The sequence below is a fragment of the Tetrao urogallus genome, assembly GCF_951394365.1.
Source record: "Tetrao urogallus genome assembly, chromosome: 2".
Classification (NCBI taxonomy): Eukaryota; Metazoa; Chordata; class Aves; order Galliformes; family Phasianidae; genus Tetrao; species Tetrao urogallus.
In genome coordinates this window covers 35,386,063-35,408,653 of record NC_136814.1, presented here as the reverse complement: position 1 = coordinate 35,408,653, position 22,591 = coordinate 35,386,063, and the positions used below count along the sequence as shown (strand labels likewise).

The 22,591-nt window shown below is 34.5% G+C and overlaps 1 protein-coding gene across 13 annotated transcripts in view; it reads right to left on the bottom strand.

Moving 5' to 3' along the window:
* RGS7 (regulator of G protein signaling 7) overlaps window positions 1-22,591 on the bottom strand; it is a gene marked incomplete at both ends in the record, with an annotated part of 229,393 nt that overhangs the window by 82,384 nt on the left and 124,418 nt on the right. For 11 of the 13 annotated variants that reach the window (XM_079550167.1, XM_079550168.1, XM_079550170.1 and 8 more), the window contains one exon: window positions 16,613-16,663. The exons of the other annotated variants lie outside the window; for them this stretch is intronic. In XM_079550167.1, coding sequence (XP_079406293.1) covers window positions 16,613-16,663 — 51 coding nt within the window. The remainder of the gene's footprint in view (window positions 1-16,612; window positions 16,664-22,591) is intronic. 13 annotated transcript variants of the gene reach the window in all.

Genomic DNA, 22,591 nt, shown 5'->3' with positions numbered 1-22,591 from the left:
GGCTACCATGCCCAGTTGTGAATACCACATCCACTCCAATACAGGAAAGACATAAGTGAAGCTGGCTGAGTCCAGTGGTGTGTCGCTGAGTTGGCTGGGGAACAGATCTCTGTCCTGTGAGAAGCTGGAGGAGCTGGGCCTGCTCAAATTGAAAAAGAGAAGATTTTGGGTGTGCCTAGCAAAAGTCTTCCAGCTACTTAGAAGAGTTTACCAAATAACAGAGCCATGATTTTTAAAAGGCGCATGACAAACAAAAAGAATATAAATTAAGAGAGACAATGTTCATAAAATAAATCAGGGGTGGTTCTGATTTGACATATGGAGAACGTTTTCATGCTGAGAGCAGCTAAGCAGCAGAAGAGGCGGCCCATATAGTTTGGGTCCTTGGCGAGTTTCAAGACTGAAGGAGCTAAAGTCCTGGACAGCCTGCTTGATCTTATAGTTTATGCTAATTAGAGCACAGCATTGGACTAGAGCCCTCTTGAGGTCCCTCTCAACCTGGAACATATTACAGTTCTGTGACTCTTAAGTGGATGAAGCAGAAGTGAAACAAAGAGCAGAAAACAGGGATGTGGACAGCTGGAGAATAAATAATTTGAAAGCTGCCAGAGCAGCCTATAATCCTGGGAAGGCTGGTTACAGTAGGAGTAAGAGTTGTTACTTCTCTAACTTACTGCTGAGAAACTTAGTGTGTACCCAAGTGTACAGTCACTGCTGAGTCTCTACAGAGAAATAGAAAAGACCATGATGGTTTTCTCTAGGCAATTAAAGCAATTAAGGTCAACTGAGATCTGAATTGTTCGCCATAGCAGCCTGTGTCTCATCTTCAGCTATGCATGGAGACTAAGAAGGTTATACTCTCACCTCAAGTACCTTATTCAATTAGGATGAATCTACACTGACTCAGTGTTAAGGTATCTCTCTGCAGAGCCACTATGAGGTAATAGGGACACATAAACTTCCCTGTATTTTCCTTCAACTAATAGACAATTTATTTAAATTTGTATGACTATCAATCCAGCAATTTATTCCAGCACTGCATAAATATAAATGAAAAAAATATATCCTTTTTAACAGCAACCTAAGATCCTCTGTAGCTCACACAGGTGAGCAGTACCAGTTCTATTAAAAGAAAAAAGAAAAAAAAAGAAAGAAAATAAATAAATGTATGGTATAATAAATATATTAACAGAACCATTCAGTTGGTAGTCTAAAATCCTCTCTATTAATATTATCTGACAATGACGCAACTGCATAACCAAAGCATTTTTGATTTGGTCAGAGACTGAATAACACATAAATCAAACACAGATCAACTAGGTGAAAAATGTTCACAAAATTGTAAATGGTGAATAATGTCCAGAAATCTGCAACCCTGCCTCATATCAGACTGACTCAAGACTAACACTGCTCTTCTCTGCAGGACAGCAATGTAATTTCCACATAGAATGAAAGGATTCTTATTTCCAAACAACAAAAGGAATGCTTAAGTATACATCTGATTTTGCTAAAATCAGACTGAAAATCCAAATGAAGTACAATTGTAGGATTCAGGAAACAAAACATGAAACAAAAAGTGAGCTTGAAAAGGAGAATGCAGCCAGCAGTAGACTAGTCCTACATGCCTAAATGCCTAGAAGTTCAGTTCAGACGGCTTCATTAGTCCCCAGGTATTCCTGCATGTGGAATTAGGGGATTTTGACCTAAAAAAGCATCTTACATCTGGAAGAATAGCAAAGGGAGGTTAGGAACATTAAAAACGTTGTGAAGTGCATTAGAAAAAAGAAAAAACAAAAAACAAATCTGAAAAAATACTTTTAAATATAAAAGTTACTACTTAAGAAGTTTAATTACTTATATATATTCAGAATAAAAAAAATCCAAAAATAGGAGGAACATAGACTAAAAGCAATAAAAAGCTTCTTCTTACATGGCAACTGTACACAAACATGCAATGTGATATGTACATAACAATTATTTCCAGGTATTTAGTCACCATGCACAAGGATATGCAATACATATGAGACGACATTGTCAATTTCACCCAGATAGCCTTACTGAGAAGGTATAAGTCAATTGCAGCAGAGATACCACACAAAAATTTGAAAGAAGCAAATCTCACAGAGGTGTAACTGGTAGAACGGTGGAGATTTCAGTTTCCTCTCTTCTTGACTGCTTGTTTTGGAGATGATCAGTTATATGAATTAAGGTTCCAGGCATAACTTCCCAGCAGTGACAGTACAAGTAAGTAGAAAAACATGTTCAAAAACCAAAATCACTAAAATCACTCTTAATTTTTCGTGGGTGAAAAAGGGCATTATACTGCAGGAGTTTTAAGTTAATAATATATAACAGAAAAGTATTAACTGAAAGACAAAGATTGGTCTTTATCAGCCCAATTCATTTCAACAGCATATGAAATATTTTGATATGAATTCAAAATATTGCTGTGGGTGGAATTTTGACTCTTAAGGTGTATGCTATTGCTGGGCTAAAAGCTGAGAAGAAGTTTAAAATTTCATGTTTCCCTCTGCTGTAGAACTTTATTTAGTTGAGTGGTGAAGTGAACAACTGTACATTGATTAGCAATCACATCTGGGAGAAATAACACTGCCCTGCCACCCGCTATGCCACTACAAGGAGAGTGATTTTGATGGATTAAATGGTAGTTACTTCTAATGTACTTTGTTATAAGAGAGAATCAGGCTATTACAGCACTTTGGGACAACACAAACCTGATGAAGTCTGAAAAATGAAAATACACCCTGATTGTTGAGTTTTCATTTTATTTTCAAACATGGTTTGGTTTTCTCCTTACTATACAAGCTATTGTATGGATTGAGTGATTGTTCATCTTAAATTGCAGGCTGTAGTAATATGCATGGAAGAAGTTGTTTCTTATGATAATATTCACAGGGGAGGACTAAAGTGGATGGATTATTTGTTTTTCTTTGGAATAAACTTGTTTTGCTGCTTTGAAATCTCTCAAAGGCTATGACTGGATTCTGCTTTTTCTTATGCATCTCAGGGTTTTAGGTGATGTAGTCTCTTAATTCCATAAAACACCTTACAGTATCACACCACTGTAATTTCAGTCTCACTACACCTGAAGTAGATTGCAGTACTCTCTGAGGGACAAAGGAAATGGAAACAGGTGTTTCTCAATTATGTTCCACTTTAAAATGTCATTTTTCAGAGCCTGTTTTATGTTGTTCCATGCAGCTTCCATGCAAGTCTTAGAGAAAAAATTTCCTAAAAGGAACATCATTTGGGGCATTTTATGTTCTTAAGACTGCTATATGACAAAAGTAACTGTAAAAACCCCAAATTTGCAAGTTTATCTTTCACTTTTTATTATGGCCATGTCAAAAAAAAGAAAGCCTCCCTTTCCTCCCTCCACAATAAAGTGTTTGTTACTTGCGTTTTTTTCTCTAATCTAAAATCCATCACCGTGCTCAAGTGCATGGCTATGCCACATGGCTGCCTGGAAAAAGAATTAATGACTCAGAATTTCACAAGCACACGTTCATTTTAAGTGCCGAATGCCAAGACATTATCACTTACTCTCACCTCACTCCTGCTGTCATTTCATTGCCAGTGTGAAAACAGGCTGTAAGAATTAACTTAAGGCAATAAAATAAAACCCACTTTTGATGCTCACACAAAGCGTAGGAGAGCCTCGCTCTCTGGGCCTGACTGTGGCATTTAAAAAGGGGAAAATAAAAGAGCTAGAAAAGTTATTGAACGCCCACATGACTCTAAACTGTACTCTTTTGTCCCATGTGAAGAATGGAATTGCAAAAGGAGCAGTAGTCACTGAGAGTCATTTCACAGAGAAGCAGAAAAGACAGTGAAGGAAGAGGAACTATTTACTCAAACATACTTAAAATGAGATTCATGATTAATTGCAAGATACTCATCACAAACTTCTTTATGTATCACCACAGCATGTAGGGAGGATTTTTCTTGTGCCATGTGCCATGTGCCATGTGCCATGTGCTAGACAGTGGCTGCTTCTACCAGCAGGTCAGAGGCATCAGTAGGAATATCACTCAGCAGGTAAGGAGGAAAGTATATCAGAGATCTGCCATGAATCCTCACCTGCTCAGGGACTGGTCACCTTGACAGTCTGATGATCTATATTGTGAGGTCGCATGCACCTATCTCAGGTCTAGAGAAAGGGATGTGTATATATATATATACACATGTGTGAAATAACTACTTTATTCACAAAAATTTCCAGCAAACGGGTATTTGGGAACACCACCAGTCTTGTCTCTTATGCTAACAGGATGTGGCTGAATTGAGACTAATATAACTATCTGATATAACCCTGCTAGGATTTTAGTCAGACAAGGTCAATAGAAGTCATTATGAAAGACCAACTGAAAGTAGAAGACAATCCCCTACAAAAGGCAGTTGCAATTTGAAGTCTCATGAGGCAGACAAATAGGGAGTGAGGTTCTGAAACTGAGCAATGCTGAAACCCCACATCTGAAAGGACTGGTGTGTTTTTTTGGTGTACTGGGAGCCGGTAGTTATACAAGGTGGAAGAAATTCATCTAAGCTGCAGGCATTATGTAAACCTAATATCAGGGAAAATAGCATACAGTGTCAGTTGGCCCCTAGATAATCAGTTCATTCACCGTGATGAAGAGTAGCTTGAATCTATTTAAATTTGCTGTTAGTTTCTTTGTCACCTCAATTTTTTTACATGCTTACATATATCACATTAGCAATCAGACCTTCTAGTGGGGGAATTTAGCTCTCTTGCCAAACGACACATTTCAGCATGTAAAAAATATTTCTTCTAATTTCACTAGCACTACTCTTGAGTTTTTATATTCTCAATTTTGCCAAAATCACAGAGTTCAGGATTATTACTATTATCATCTCTTGTCTCCTAAAATTGAAAAGATAGAAAATGAAATCCAGACTCCTTTGAAGTACTGCCTCCCTCTTTTTCCCACTGGCACTTCCTCTGAAGTGACAACTTTTTAGTTTGAGCTTTCATTCACATACTACTTCAAGGCAAAATACAGAAAATAAAAAAGTGATGTCTTTTTTCCCCTAATAATAGTCTGAACTTGTCTTCATAAGATATTTCCTGACGCTTCACTTATTTCCCTCTACTCTAGTTTATACAGTCATATGCACACACCTTTGAGTGAACCTGCAAACAACAAAATCAAAATTCCTGCAAATACTATACTTCAATTTCTCAAATGTTGTTTGTTTTTTTCTCCACAATTTCAAGTATCGATAAAAGATACAAAATACTGGACATAAATCACTTCTACTCAGTATATTATTTCAGGTTTTTCTTGTGTACTGTTTGTTACTTGCTGTTTGTATGCCAGATCATCCAACTTTTCTCTCCTCCAGTGGCTGGGACTGCAGATGTGTGATCAATTCATTTGGCTGCATATATTTGGAGGAGGTATGTGATTCTCCATGGCATATGGTACTCAAAAATTTGTGTAAGCATGTGCCAAATGGAAAACACATTTTACATCATGGCTCCTTCAGACATGCCACTCTGTATGATGGTATGTTTCCCTGCTACCGTGTAACCACTTTTCTCTTTCTTTGTGATGCTCAAGGCAAGGCGCAGCTAGCAACTCCTCCCTCAATCAACTGTTTGGAAAGCATAGGCCCATGAGCATTCTGGGGTGGGGTTCATGGGAGGAGACAGCTATACAAGGTGCTGAAAAACTGGTGTGGATCAAGTAGCACTTGGATTTGTGGCCACCAGTGTTGCTCAAGAGTTGGCACAGGCTTTTTCAGTGCACAAAATATTTGTTCCTGAAGGAACTATAGAATTGATGAATAAGAGGGATGTCAGCTAATGTGTTTTTTTTGAAGTTGGGTAAGGGTAAACAATAGGTAGCACTATCTTGCTATGATTACTGCTGGTTAAAATGAATCATGACACTTTTTTAGTCTCCAAGTCTGTTTTGATATCAGTTGCTTACTACATCAACCATTAATTTTGTGTCATTGTTATACATTGCTATCATAATCACAGAACACCCACTTATGACCAGGCAGTTCAGATAATACAAAGAACATGCTGCAGCACCTTGAATAATAGCTGCCTCTTTCACTGCACTCTACACAGTAAAGATGAATTCAATCTTCTTCATAACAACTTTCCAGCTAACTGAGGGCATAAAAAGCTGAAGATAATGTATTTCTTTCAATGGGAAGAATGCTGTGCATTTAAAGTCCGGCAGGAGTTAAAAGCTTTGTAAGTAAAATGGTATCATTCAGACACACAGCAAGGAGAAATAACCAAAGCTTATGCAAGCAAACTACAAAGATTGTGGAGATAGCTTTCCAGAGACTAACATAGGAGTGTGATCTGCTATGTCGTTAGATACAGTCATCTGGGATGAATATATACTAGAAAAGGCAATTAATATAAACTTAATTCTAGAGAGTTCTCTCATAATTAATTTATTGTCTGGTAAATTATATATATTTCACTGACCACACTTTCAAGATATTTTAAGACTCCATTTTTTCATTTTTCTTTTCTTTCCTATTGTCTGAACCAAATGTTCTTTCTGTCATGAAAATCCCCCTCCCAGTGCTTACTTCTCCCTGTTGTAGCAGATTTACACAGATTATTGCAGAGCACTGACATTTCAGCCAGATACATTCACGAACTCTGCTGTTAAAAAACATGGAAATACTGAAAGAAACTCAACAGCAAAAATAGTTCAATGAAAACCCTTCTGTTAGGGCTTCTTTTCCCATAGAAAAAAAAAAAAAAAAAAGCCTTCTCAGTGACTGACCTACTTTTTCTCTATTGGCAGGATCTAAATATAGAAAGAAAGGATAGCACTGGTGACAACAACAGCAATAAAAAATTGAAAGGCCTTAAAACAAATTGATAAAATGAATAAAAACATCTTGCTGGGTCAACATAGTGGTCACTCAGAATGGTGATTGTATGTTTTTAGGCAAGTCAAATATTAACTCGCTGAACTGTTAGCAGCAGTGTGCAATTTGTCACTTAAACGACCCTAAGTGAAAAGAAAAAGAAAAAGAAAAGAAAAAGAAAAAGAAAAAGAAAAAAAGAAAAAAGAAAAAGAAAAAGAAAAAGAAAAAGAAAAAGAAAAAGAAAAAGAAAAAGAAAAAGAAAAAAAAAGAAAAAGAAAAAGAAAAAGAAAAAGAAAAAGAAAAAGAAAAAAGAAAAAGAAAAAGAAAAAGAAAAAGAAAAAGAAAAAGAAAAAGGAAAAAGAAAAAGAAAAAGAAAAAGAAAAAGAAAAAGAAAAAGAAAAAGAAAAAGAAAAAGAAAAAGAAAAAGAAAAAGAAAAAGAAAAAGAAAAAGAAAAAGAAAAAGAAAAAGAAAAAGAAAAAGAAAAAGGAAAAAGAAAAAGAAAAAGAAAAGAAAAAGAAAGGAAAGGAAAGGAAAGGAAAGGAAAGGAAAAGGAAAGGAAAGGAAAGGAAAGGAAAGGAAAGGAAAGGAAAGGAAAGGAAAGGAAAGGAAAGGAAAGGAAAGGAAAAGGAAAGGAAAGGAAAGGAAAGGAAAGGAAGGAAAGGAAAGGAAAGGAAAGGAAAGGAAAGGAAAGGAAAGGAAAGGAAAGGAAAGGAAAGGAAAGGAAAGGAAAGGAAAGGAAAGGAAAGGAAAGGAAAGGAAAGGAAAGGAATAGGAAAGGAAAGGAAAGGAAAGGAAAGGAAAGGAAAGGAAAGGAAAAAGAAAAGAAAAGAAAAGAAAAGAAAAGAAAAGAAAAGAAAAGAAAAGAAAAGAGGAAAGAAAAGAAAAGAAAAGAAAAGAAAAGAAAAAGAAAAGAAAAGAAAAGAAAAGAGAAAGAAAAGAAAGAAAAGAAAAGAAAAGAAAAGAAAAGAAAAGAAAAGAAAAGAAAAGAAAAGAAAAAGAAAAGAAAAGAAAAGAAAAGAAAAGAAAAGAAGCTGGAATATATGTCCTCAGATTTTAGAAAGATCTACAGTGATAATCAAGGGCTGGGGAGGAGGCACATGAATAGAACAGGAGCTCATAGAAACAACAAGATAGAAAGTATAATAAAGTGGAGAATGTGTATATATAAATGAGACAGAAGGAAGATAGCATACCGTTATTGGATGATGCAATTTCTCACAAGTGTGAGTGTCGTTATGTACAATTAGTGAAACATACAAGGTTAAAAAAGTCTGCATAACATATTAACTTGGCCCTCCTAAGGGTTCTTGATATAATTCCCCAAAAAGTTTTAGTAAACGAACTAAGTGGATCTGTGATAGAAAGTCATGGAAAAAGAATAGGTAAAAAGATAGGCATAAAGGTTAGCCACAGTAGGTCAGTTACCACAGGTCAGGGACGCAGCCACTGCAGCTGATTACTGTCTTCAGAGATTATCTGCAGAAGAGTGATTTATGATATAACAAAATTTGCTGACAGTAATAATTTCTGAGTTAAGTAGAAAGTCAGTTTTGAAGAGGCACAGAAGGACTTCACAGTACTGATTCAGTAGACAGTGCAACAGCAGATGGAATTGGTTTTTGGTAAATGCTAATCATTTAAAGTACAAACTCTCCATGTTCACATGGGGCTTTAAGTTAGCTGCTGCTCAAGAAAAACTAGAATCACTGTATGCGATTGAAATTTTTTGCTCAAATGTCAAACAGGATCAATTATTTGAAATGGAAAACAAACCATAAGACATCATTTGCATACAGGATAGCATGAACACACCATAAATTCCAAGCTGGGAACTTGTTTATTTCATCTTAAACTGTGTATGTACAGAGAGGGAAGTCAAAAATCACAGGAAGAGGGGAAATATGGACGGTGAGAGTGCCATACAACAAGAGATATCACAAATACATCACTGGATGGTGGAGGACAGCCATTAAAGCAGTCAATAAAATCATGACGAGACAAGAGGAGTTGAATTAATTAGGAATAATAATTTGCTAATTCTCACAACTCAAGAACTCAGAATCAATGTGATTATCAGGCATACTCTTCCAAACAGAAAATACATCTGTAGTATCAGAACAATCTCTGGAACATATTTTCATGGAAAGTTTTAAACGCAAAAATGTCACTTAAGTATTATTAAACATGAAGCTGAAAACAACTGAAGGTCAGGACCATTACACCATCTTTCTCCTTCAGTGAAGCAAAAGGGACTGATCACTGCCAGAAATAGTTAATGTTTCAGATGGTCTGATTCCAGTGCTGCCTGTCTTCTGTTCATATTGAATTTGTTGTACAAAATTCATTTAATCTCTGCTGTTCTGGAGTGTGCACTGGATATAAACTAATTAGGATTATTACTATACTTTCTCTTGCTGTGCAGAAGTTTTCGGCCTTACTATCATTATTATGTTTACATGACCTTAGAGCGCGGTTTCTTTTTACATTAGAAGTGAAATTGCAATATATTCAACAAGTTAATTGTTCTTCCTGGCCATATCTTTGATATGTCAGAATATCTTCTAAATGCACCATGTAGGAACTTAAATAGATGGTTCCATTTCTACTTTATTCTCAGCCATCACTACTATGGTAAAAACCGTGGATTGCTAAATTATCTTTAATCTGTTTCCTGTAGGCATAAGTTTTTATCTGCTTCAACTAACTGAGAGCATAAATTTTGCAAAAGCTCATTAACATGAACTTTAAAACCCCTGGAATTTTACAGTCAAAGTTCTCTAGATAGTTTTTCTACATTGAGTTTTATTATGATAGTGGCAGTTACTATTATTAAAAAATTCAAGTCAGGTTTAACGGTGGAACTGTAAATCCCCATCCTTCATTTCTTCAAACCAGACTACTTTAAATATTGTTAAGTGAAGTGACAAATACATGAAGCTATCTCAAGAAATATTAGTTTCAACTTTTTTTATGAAGAACAAATCAACCATTTGTTATTACCCTGAAAGACTTTCAGCAAAATGTATTGATACAGCAGTTACTATGACAAAGCAGTTTTTTATTTTATTTTGCTTTGTTATTTGTTATGCTAGTGATTACATTTGAAGATGTAAATAATTCCACAATTGCAATATGCAAAAATGTCACAATTCATAGTTCCTCATAAGCTTCCCCACAAGTTTTAAAGCTATTTAAAAGGTTAAGTTTTCCAGTTAGTCTACAAAAGAATTTCCTTAAATTAGACATTAAGAAGCAATCTTTCAAAAACAAATGTAAATTACTTGTTATAATTTCTATATATATAGCTGAGATAAATAGGATATTTCATGGTTGGGCTCTATTTAACTATATTGAGTTACAGCTTTAGAGGGAACTGAAATTTTTACTTTGTGGATTCCAGTATTCCAAAGACAAATGAGATTTCAGCTACAAAATCAGAGTGGACATGGAACAGTTAAACTCTTGATTATTCAGCTTCAATTTGTCTGTTTTCCTATGTGAAATTTGAGAATGTGACCAAACGCAACCACTGAAATTAAAGAATATGTAAATGAAGAAGAAAATGTGAATAATAACCAACAGGTCTTAGCAGACAAGAACCAGAAGACACACTGGTAGAACTAGGGGACAAACCATGGAGATGAAAATGTAAAAGGCAGAAAATGAAGAAAATAAGAGAAGAGAATACTGAAAAACAAGAGAGAGAAAGGAATATTTTTCCATTAATGCTGACATAGCAAGCAGTGTCTTTTGCTTAGTAAAAGAGTGCCCAGCAGTTCACTTAACCTTGAACCTTCACTTTGCTCTTATGTGAACCGCTGCATTTTTCTACATGTGCCATGATATAATTGAAAATCCACTTAAGAACAACTAATAAAATCAAGAAAAGGCCTTAAATTAACCATTCAGTCATCAAATGACAGATATTAAAAAAAAGATGTAAAAGATATAAAAGTCATAAAATAAAGAAATATCAAAATGTTTTTGTTCACTTGGTTATAAATTGTTGCAGCAGCTGCTGGCAAGATGAAACAGAACTTCAACTACTTTTATTTAATTAAGTCGTTCAGATATATAATCTCACTTCCACCTACTTGTGCTTTCCATTGCCACACAACAGAGATCTCTGGAAAACAGGGAAGCAGAAAACTAATGAAGTCTCTAGACAATTATTTAGCTACTTTTAATTAAATATGCCAGCACGAATTGGGATTCACTAAATATTCTTCCTCTTAAACCTTTAAAACTTGGTATGATCCCAAAGGTTCAAAAGGAAAATGAAAAACAGGAAAAAAAATCACAAAAAAATCTTAGTAACTTCAGTAAAAATAGAACCAAATATTTTATTAGGAATATTATTACTGTTTAATTCATTAATGAATAAGCTTTATTTCTAAGAGGCACCAGAATTCTTCTTACAAGGACATACCTTTCTTATGACTCTTCAGTTGTATTTTTGACTTTAGCTAAGTTGATAAATACATTTCATTGTTTTTAACAGCGATAGCAATACAACAGGTTCTGACCATGCTAAATAAGCAAAAAGTGGCAGCTAGTAATGTGCAGTTACAAAACAAGCAGACAAGATGGAGAACACATAACGTTTAAATTAGTACCATTTGGTATCCAAAGCTAGTTATTCTATAATCTGATGTGTCAGCAAGAAATTAATATTGGCTAACAATATATTTTCTTACTCTGAGACAGTGGCTCAGTATGCTGAATGATGACATCAAGTGATGCATACAGTACCCACAAGGAGACACCCAGTTTAAGTCCGCCACTTCTTCTAGAAGTACATGGAATATTTTCAATTGAAAACCATGGAACAAAAAAAATGCCTGATTTATTTTTCAATTCTAAAAGAATTGGAAATTCCAATTGCAAAAGAATTCTTTTGGAAGTACTCAGCACCAGTTTTCAACATATAGTTTTACATATAATAAAATAATAGATTCATTATAACACTTTTTGATGAAGCTGTTTACTTTGGAGGTAATTTGATGGAAAAAGATTTCAATCGAGTAATTTAGATTTCTTATAGACTAATTTTTTCTGTGACAGAAAGGATAAAATAGATTCCTTAAATTGGTACAACAGAGGATCTGAAGCGCTTTTCAGTGAAATTACTTGAAATTAATGCTTACTGATTTTTCAGTATCTAGTAATAGTTTTAGCATTAGCCTTTTATCAGACTATCTTCTTTAAACTCACTTTTATACTCAAAGTACTTTGTATTCTATTCAGTACCTCTTTCTTACTCCATGTTCACCAAGACTCTGAAAAATATCAGTGAAATAATGCTCATATTACCTTTTGAATTACAAATAAAATGCTGTTTATTATTATTATTATTAACTTCAACTTTTAAATTCTTCCTGGCACATAAGAGGAGGGAAAGCTCATTCCGAGTTACTTCTACTGCTCTGTGTGCTCCTGGGAGTTGCACTCTACACAGGGTAACATGCCATACCAAAATGGAAGAACCTTTAGTGGAAAAGCATGAAAGAAATCGTATCCTTTAAGTCTGCCTTCTCCAATGGCAATTAAATTACTGTCAATACATCCTTGTTCACCATTTGTAAGGTCTTTCCTAGGGCTTTGGAGAAATGCAATCACTGCTGCAAACAAACTTTTACCATTTCAGCTCTGAATCCTAAGGATTGGCTAGTAGCCCATCGACTATCACAGACTACTAAATGTTACACGAACCTAAAGAAAATCTGGCCTATACAGTTTCATCACAACATTAATACAATTGGTACAAAACACTGCCTGTAAATGTTGACATTTTCTATTCCCTGCCTTCTTTCTGTTCATCTAAAATTACAGATATTATTTAATTTAAATGCTACAGGACCTGACAAGCTCAGATCAAATTCACACTTGTTTTATTACCAGTGTTTTGATTAATGCAAAAACTGCAAACAAAAGTATGATCTCTCCACTCCGTTCTTTTTTTCCTAACAGGCTATTTTCTTCTTTAGCAAGCTCTGGAAACAGAAACACTCCTGTGCCTGCAGCTGGCTGGTGCTGTGTCCCAGGTTACAATGACTTGCTGCTCTTCGCTGCTGCCTTCCTGCACGTGCATGCAAGAAAGGGGCAGAAATAGGTTTCCAGCTACACTCCAATACAGTCAAATAAAATACACTCAAATAAAAACCCGAATACTTTTCTGCTAACTCTTACAGCAAGCAGAGTGCATTATCAAAGATATTATTAACACAGCTACTGCTGGAGAGAGATTTAAATACAAAACAATAGAAGGAAAAGCAAAAGAAACAAATAGATGTTGTCCTACCAAATTGTTCCTTTTTCTTGTACTGGGTTAGTGATCACAGTTTACATGGCCACTGATACTGCAACTCTACTACAGCAACCACCCAAAAACGATCTGCCTTCAGCCAAATAATTTCCATTGGCTTAGCACATACCAATAAATTAACTGTGCAACACTTTTAAGTAAAAGTACTATGGAGAAAGAAGGTGATGGCTTAACTATTATCAACTCCTACAGACTCTTTGTGAGCCACCTATATAGAAATACTTCATGGACTATGTGAAGAATGAAATGAGTGTTTCACACTCATTTCAGTGTGTGTGCGTGTGTGTTTCACACACATTTCAGTGTGTGTTTTAACATACCTGTCTTTATGAAAACACTAATTATTCTTCGCTAAACCAAAAACTGATACTGATTGCATGTAAGAACCAAGTACATAGCCAAGTACATAGAGACTGGGAAATTTCAGCAGACATCTTTAAAACAGTTCACTAACCCTAATTGTTATATTTTTGGACTGGAAGGATTTCAATCTCCAGTGTGGTCAGCCTGGTACATTTCACAGAACTAATTGTTACTTAAAAAAAGAAAAATATAATGTAGAAAAATGGAATAGATTTTCTTCATTGAGATTAATTGGCACCAGCAGTGAAGAGTCAGCACTTACCCTGTAATGGCCAATTCAACAAACATATGTCTAAGTGCCAAACCACATGCCATTACAATTCTATAAACTCAGTTAATTGCTTCTTTTCAGGTTGAGGTCAGGCTTATTTTTATGACTGAGCTAAGCTTCACATTAAAAATAACTTAGATAATTTCCATTCCTTAAAATTTTACAGATAATTTGTAGGCTGAAACACAAGCATTTTTTTAAAGTACATACTGAAAAGTAAACAATATAACAGCAACTGTACATTGCACACAGCTATTCTGGGCACAACCTCTGTTCTACTCCACTGAAATAACTTCAAATCTGGTATAATTTAGCAGAATCCACCCATCATCCTTAGTTTATTTTCTTGACAGAGATTTAGTGTAGCAAGCCAAAATCTTACAAATCTTCAACACACTGTTTTTCAACTATGGAAAAATGTGCTTTTTTGTTTTGATGGGTTTTTGTTTGTTTGTTTGTTTTGTTTTTGTTTTGTTTTGTTTTTACTGGCAATTTACACTTGTAACATTTTTTTTGGTTGAAATTACTGTTTCCAGATACTATCTTTACAATGATTATCACAGTGAAAGGAAATGTTGCTAGATCTCCTCCTCTCTTTTGTTCTCCCAGTTTCCAAAAAGCAGATTTCTTCCCATTTAATGTTACAGTATTTACATGCTCTATGCAAAACAAAGAAAAAAAAAAGGCACCACTTCTAATTAGTTCTTTGATTTACTAAGAAGAATCTGCCTATGTGTTTGAGAATTTGCACGCCTTGCTCATGTGAGTAGTTCATACTGACATGGAGGGATTATAAATAGTTGTTAATTTTTTCCAGAGATTACAGAATATACTCTTAAAGTATGTGAACCAGGGTCTACATTATGTTGCTGATATGAGAATTAGTTGGAGAGTATAACTTTCAGTGCAAACACAGGGCTTATTTATTTCTGCATCAGAAAACTGCACAACAGCTTGGTAACATGACTTTAAGGAGTAATCTTAAAAGAGAACCATAGTAAAATCCTGGCATATTGGTGAAAAGTAGACAGAAGATAATGGAAATCCAAATTATGCTGACAACAGCCCTCAGAAGGTTAGGGCTTTTGCACAGGAAATCCTGGACAGTTTTGTCTGGAACCGGAACAAAAAGTCAAAAATCTTTGAAGATTTTACAAACCAGAATTTTATCAGAAGCTTTGCCCTGTGGACAGCTCTTGCTTGCTATCTGTGAGGTTCACTGTTATCTGCAATTCTGAGTGCTATCACAAGGCAACATTTGTGGTGGCTGGCCTTCCAAAGATTTGCAGCCAGACAGCTCCAGAACGCTGGATTTTGGCTGTCCAGTCCCTGGACTAGAACCAACATGAATAAGACATTTTTGTTATTGTGGACAGTGTTTCCACTCATGCAATCCAAGGGGACATAATACAGCTCAGATAAAATTACATTAAAATGCGTTCTGGTTATATATGCAAGTCGCACGTGTGTTTGTTTAATTTTAATTGGGTATTAACACAGGAAACCGTGTTTCCCATTGAGTTTAAGGTTTCTTCTATTGTAAAGTTTCACAACAACCAGATAATCTGAATGACAGCTATCATAGGACTTTGGTTCTGGTTTGACAAATAAAGGTTGAGCTTCTGTATCAATTGTGATTTTTCAAACTGATGAGAATAGAGAGGTACGTGTTTTTTAGTTGACAGCTGAAAAACACAATATCACAGCTGTGTATCTAGTGACCTCCACGTTGTCTTCAGGAAGAAAATATATAACATTCTGTAGGAAGTAATACTAATCTGGCAGCAATTAGCAATCTCCTTGATGTAATAATTTAGATAATTTGTGAATTGCATGTTTGGAGATATTGAATTATGCATCTACAGTTTAAACCTGCAGTTTATGCACCTACAATTTATAATTTTAAACACAGTGATTTTACTCTTCCCTTGAATTCCACAATGATTAAACTTCATTTCTAATATGCCAGATAACATGTTTAAAATTAAAAAACAAATAAAGGTAGAAATTACACTCCCAAAAGTCTGAAAAAGCAACAGGAAAAATTGGAATTTTTTTGATTATGCTCTAAAGATAGAAGATTATCTTTCCCCTGAAGAAAATATAACAGGAGTTCCATAGAATTTTATTTCAGATATTCAACATTTTCTACTAGAAAACATTCATTTCTGGAAATAAATATCACAAAGACTGAGCTAGAATCTGGCCATATAAGAAACGTGTGGCACACTTGGAACCAAAGCTTTACTTCCACATTCCAAGACAGTTCATTGAGCACTGATACTATTTGCAGTTCACTCTCAGTTTAAGATACTATAAAAGCATCTAAATTTAAAAATGCAAATGTAGTTCTTCCTAGCAACACTAGAGCACATTTTATTAATTTTATTTATTCATTGATCTATTCAAAATTCTGTTAAGAAAACATCATGTGCTTATGAAACTATTCAGTACAACTATGAGTCAATTCCTAACAGAGTAGAACGAAAATTAATTTTCTACTAATTAAAGCACTCATTTTCTTGGACATCCTCTTGCTTCTCAGTATGTGCTCCAGCAAAATGTATAGCCAAAATCATCAGATTCTTAGCAAAATTTTCTGAAGCTTGATTATGTCTTTTTTTTTCTGCAGAAATTACACTGATGAAACACAGTCTCAGCGTTGCAACAGAAGACAAACAGAATGCAATCCTTTAAAAAGGTAATCTAAAATTTTCTAACATATATAAAATATATATTCTAATATTAAAAAAAAATTAATTACCTGGATCTTCTATAGATAAGTTCTTTGTCAACCACTGAACAATGTCTGAACCTAGGAACAAAGAAATAGATATTTTTAGATTAATAAGTTTTCTCTTCCTATTCTTCTATTCCCTAGATCTATTAGTTTTATTCTACATGTAAAAGAAATATCTATCTTTTGCACTCAGACAACTATATTACTTTTTTCTTTTCTTTTCTTTTTAGTTTCTCCACAGCTTTGGCCAAAGAAACATACTACTCCCTCCTTTCCTTAGGTCAAGACTCATAAAACACAGAAATGTCAGATGATAGCCTACAGTTTAAATAGATATTATTGCAAAATTTGCATTAAAACCACTCTTTTAGAAGTCAGAATGATAGTTTCCTTACTTTCCTAATTCCAAATTAGGTTGCAAATGAAGCCTAGGAAAAATAAATACAGATACAGATGATTTTGGAATAATGATTTTTTACAGGTGCAATACAGATGATTTTGGAATATATGACACTGTATGCTGCAGGCCATCTCTGATAAAAGGCCTCCTTGGTACTAATACATATCATTATGAGCTCACTTAAGGACCTCTACTGTGTTCAGCTTAGCCTTCTGACTTTTTATCTGTAGCTCTTGATAGAAGTTACTCTTCTGCAGTGTTGAAGTCCTTTCCTTACAACTCCAGACTCCGTACTTCTTTATCCCTGCATTTACTGCCTATCCATTTCTTTGTACTGTGTTTCTTTCACTTATCTTAAGGCCATACGTTATTGCTGTCCTCTTAACAATTCTGACACCAGACTCCTTGTTATATTTTACGAGTATTCTTCCAACTCTACCTCCTGCTTTCTAACTCTCTCTTGGACGTGCACTTCCTATCACACTTCACACTTTTCGTACCAAGCCACGCTGAAGGATGTCTCATTTTTCAGACTGCAAGCTGCAGTTGGACTTCACCACTCTGAACATACTAAATTCCAAAACAGATTATGAAGCAGTTTGGCAGACAAAAAAAGACATTCATGATTTAAGCAACTTTAAAAACAAAAACTGGCCTAAGGGGAAAATATAGTCTAGACAGTTGGGGGTGATGTGCATGTTCTCTGCATTGCAGCATGTCTCCATTTCAGATAAGCAATCTAAAGGAGAGACATGTCAAATTTTTAAGTTTCCTTATCCATTTCAAAGCGAACATAATAACTTCATTAAAAAACAAAAACAAAAACAAAACTCTGAAAAGTGAAAAGATAATCAAAATCAACATATGTCAATGTGAAAAAGTCAAAATAATAAAATCTCACAAATAGGCAATAATATAAAATATTAGAATCTGCAGATTTCCCCATCACTCTCAAGACTCAGATTTCTTCCTGCACTTCTTAGAGTGCATAATTTTCTTTTATCTTTGTAAGACAAGGCATACAAGGAACTAATAAACCAATTCAGAGAAGAAAGAAAATCTATTTTTACTCTCTTAATTGCAGAAAATAAAATTTCGTTGCTTCTATTTTATTATATTTAATGAACAGATTTACCATGTATTTTAGAAAGCCTAGCTGATTTTAATATAAGTTTTTGTGTGCATACACATTACTAAATTGATTATACAGCAGTGGAAACTGTGGAGATTTTACAACTGTCTCCAGAGAAATATTTTCAGTACCTTATTACATCTAAATTTGGATAAATTAAACTTCAGTGGCAAAATTTCTCATAGTATTTACACTTAATTAAAAAATTACACATTTACACATTTACATTAAGTGAAGCAGTCTACCTTTACATGCTCTTAGTGTTGGACATAAACAAAATGTTTCAGATGGATATTCCTACCTCAAAATATTATATTTTTGTGTATGTTTATAAATATCATTCCTATCTTTATTCATATGAAGTTTATGAGGCTGATGTTGGAGGATGTATTTTAGCTCGGTGTAAGAGGAAACTTCATAGATTTCAGTGACACAGTCCCAAGCCTAAGCATATATTTCCATCAGCTAAACAGAGAAATAATCAGCCCTAAATATTTCCCTAAACCTTCAAAGGTCAGAGGAAAAAGTCATTAGAAAAAAAACCATAGAATTTTTTTAAACTTTTGTTTCCTTCAAATTCCTCAGGTACCCTATGGGAAGAAATTTTCCACTTTTGATCTCAACTTAAAATGCTTCATTTCTCTTTACCTCTTCCGAACATTTTCCTACAGTGACATATTGCAAATCTTAGTCCTCAGCTCCTGGCATTGTGTTTGTGTATGTGATCTACACATCAGAAATTTCACCTCCATATGTTACACTGTCTTCCAAATAACAGTGGGAAATAGGATTGACAATTATAATATCTGTTTCTGAAAGATCACTACTACTATATATTATTTTGTAATGAAGGCATTTCCCAAGTACCAAAAGCCAGAACCGCAGTTTAAGTCAGCTATCACATTTGAACACTGCCATGATTTGAACTGCATGACTTTGATGACAAAAGCTCAAGCCAGTAAATATTTACATTTATATTCTCTCTATTGTGCAGCGCATTCAAGTGAAGCAAAGTTGCAAGTAGTTTATCACACCACAAGTGAGAAATTTATCAGTCCATATTCCTTTGGGAGATCTTGTAGGCAACTCTACTTCTAAAAAGAATAATAAAAGTGCCACCTTTAACAGCTGAGTGTTTTTAGCTGTTATTTTAAGTGTCTAATCAATAATGTGATTTCATTCACTCACATCTGCCCCCTTTTCTAGAGTTTACTAATCATGCAAATTCGTTTCTGAAAGTGAGGGCAGTACTGTAATTTCTTATCTCAAGAAAAGGACAAAGCAGCAAAACAGGTAAATGTTTCAAGCAAAAACGGTATTTCACTAGAGTCCCAGATTTGAAAATCAGGTGACCAGTAAATTCATGTCAATTTTCATACACTGTACTTCGTACCTAAAGAAAACACCCAAGAATTAGGATGAAAAAGGTTACAGACTTCGTAAATTCTAAGCAAGAGCTAATTCTTACATGATAACACATCTTCAACCTTAAATCCTTCTTATCACCAAGGATCTATCAAAGTGATGAGGACAGAAATTGCAAAGAAGCATTATCTTGGTAAATGAGCCTCCCAAGAAGGAAATAAAACAGGACTTTTGCTTTCCTAAGTTGGAAGAGAGTACTTGGAATGCCTGATGATGTTGTCCAATGATAAAACGTCTAAAAAATTTGAGCTTTTTCAGATATTTTTATTTATATTTTATAAATTTATAATTTGGCATTACCTAAAACAAATCTTTTTAACTAGAAGGAAAAGCAGCTCAGTAGGAGGAATTACAATTCTCTACTTAGAAAGTAAAGTAGTTTGAAATTCAGACTGTAAATGCTACATTTGATTTAAATCCAAAAGATGAAAAAAAAAAAAAAATTGTTACATCACAAAGATATTCAGTTTTTGTCAGTTGATTAAGGTGGCAGTCACTGGTAACATACAATAACAAATACTCTGTAATAACATTTTTTAAGGAGATTCCCAACTGAAATTCTCCATGTCTCACTTCTGGGAGGCAGCTAAAGGGGAAGCTTGCTTTTAGATTTCTAATGTATAAGAGACCTTACAGACCAATCACCATTTCAATTTTGAAATCCAACAACCCTCACTTCTCATGCAAATTCCTGCATCAAATACAACTGAACATTATCAGGGGAAAATCCTCAGAAAACATTAGAAAATGTTTGCAGCTCATCAGATCAAGGAAATAAAATTCACAAGATCTTATCCAAGTCCACAAATATGAAAGACTTTCCACCTTTTAAAAGAAAGCAGCAAAAATACATAAAATATCTGCTGATATGCCAACTGGTGATTAATTTTAAATGAAGCAGTCTGAAAATAGCAGTTACTGAAGCTGTCACGACATCTTAAGGATTCGCCAGGGCAATGCTTAAGTTATCTTTCAAGAACAGAACCTTTAATTTAAACAAGCCTCTACAGAATACATTTTAAAAAAAGGTGTTGATTCTAAACTCCAACAAAATTAATGGGAATTATAGATTTGTTTTTTGCAATGCAGGGATGCAATGAGCCATGTAACCCCTGATCTGACAAGAAAAAGGTGTACCTAGATCTGCAAAATCAAATTAATATTAAAAAGTTCTATTATTTCAAAGATTCAAAATGCATTTATGTGAGGAACATTGAAATTCTAATAAAGTGCACCAGAATCACAAGCCATGAGGTCACTGAGGAGCTTAACTGAGCTACAGTGATCTATCATTTCACAAGAAGAGAGGTTTGATCATGCAAAAATATATATTACTGCTAACATCCAGGTATTGTGACTAAATTCTATTCATTTTTTTCACTTGTAGTCTTCAGAGTATTTACATATAATGAAGTATATGGGAAGTTTGGGAAGTTTTCTGCATTCCTGATACCAAAAGAAAGGATTTTGCTGCTGACAACCCAGCAAATACTGTATCTTCATGAAGGCTTTTGTCATCTGATCTCTCAAGGGTTAGCTAATCATTGCAGAGTTTCGTCTGTACTGTAAGAGCCAGGAGGCTGGGCTTGTCCAGCAGCTGCGTTTGCTGAAGGGCTTCACACCAAGTTGCAGGAACCTGGAGACCAACTTACTGTAGGGAAAGTTTAATAAACATTACACACAAAGCATCAGTTTCTAAATTTATGACAATGTGATTGTTACTAATTAATAAGGTAAGATCACTGCCTTTCTATTGGCTTACTGTTTTTGTCAAAAGACCAGGGTCGTGCATTTTTGGTTTCTTTCCAACATTGTTGCTTTGTCACAGTGGGAGAAATACTACACGAAAATAAATTTAGTTGTTGGCACACACTTCAAAATCCTTGATCATGACTGAAAAAAAATCATGTGCAAATGTAGTCCTCACCATTTATTCAGAAACTGGAAACAGAAACTGGATGTAGATCAGTTTCTCAGCACTCGCACTTCTTTGCTCTTTACCCACTCACATAAATTGCTCTTTGATGGAGTTGGACTCTGTGAGAAAGTGTCTGATGAATGGGAGATGATCTACATTCTACAAGTTTTCATGGTCACAAACCAAAGCACAGGTTACCATTTAATTATTTCACCATAAATATTTTACAGTTTCTTTCTTTCTTTCTGAGAAGTATAGTTTGTGTATCAATTCTGCATGCATACATCTAAAAGAAATCAAGTACCATACATATTTTATGGCAGAAGGGTTGAGAGAAAATAAGCAATGGCTGCCAACTCTCACTGCCAACTCTTTTGATACACTTAACGTTCTAAATATATTTTTTCCATACTTGCATCCATATTGGTTTATTTTCAGATTATTTTTTCCTTATGTGAATCACTGGTAAGCAAAAAGGTTCACATCAGTCACTTGGTAGGGCTATGGATAGAAAAGTAAACAATAAAAGGGTGTCGGGACTCCTCTCTAAGGTTTGCAGTGGTGCCTGAAGAAATAATGAGTTGTTTCATGTTAAATTACAGCTCCAGTCAGTGCTAAGCTGGATTTCAGTCTAATAAAAAAATGAATTCAAGGATTCTTTCATTGCCTTGTTCCTAGAGTGATGTAAGCTGGTAAAAAGTGTTCCAATTACTGGGGAAAAAAAAAAAAAAAAAGAGAGAGAGAGAAGAGAAATGACTGACTGTAATTCTTTGTATTAATTTAAATGCTTTCTACCTTTAATTTTTATTTAACAGCCTTTATTTTCTCTTTTCCTTTGGATTATTGGAAGACAAATTCATAGACTTAAACCAGTATCATGGTCTAACATAAGTGGCAATAGAGCTGAATTTGTAATAATTTGAATACATTGCTGATTACATTTACATATTTAACATACTGACCTTTACTATTTAAATATGCTGGCTTATAGAAGAAAGACATCACTGATCAAAGAGCTGTTTAATTAATGAAATTTGCAACTCAATTTTCACACATCTATTTCTGCCACTTTCTCTTTTAAATTACTGATGAAAACAAATGCATAAACTTACTCTTTTGACTTATTAC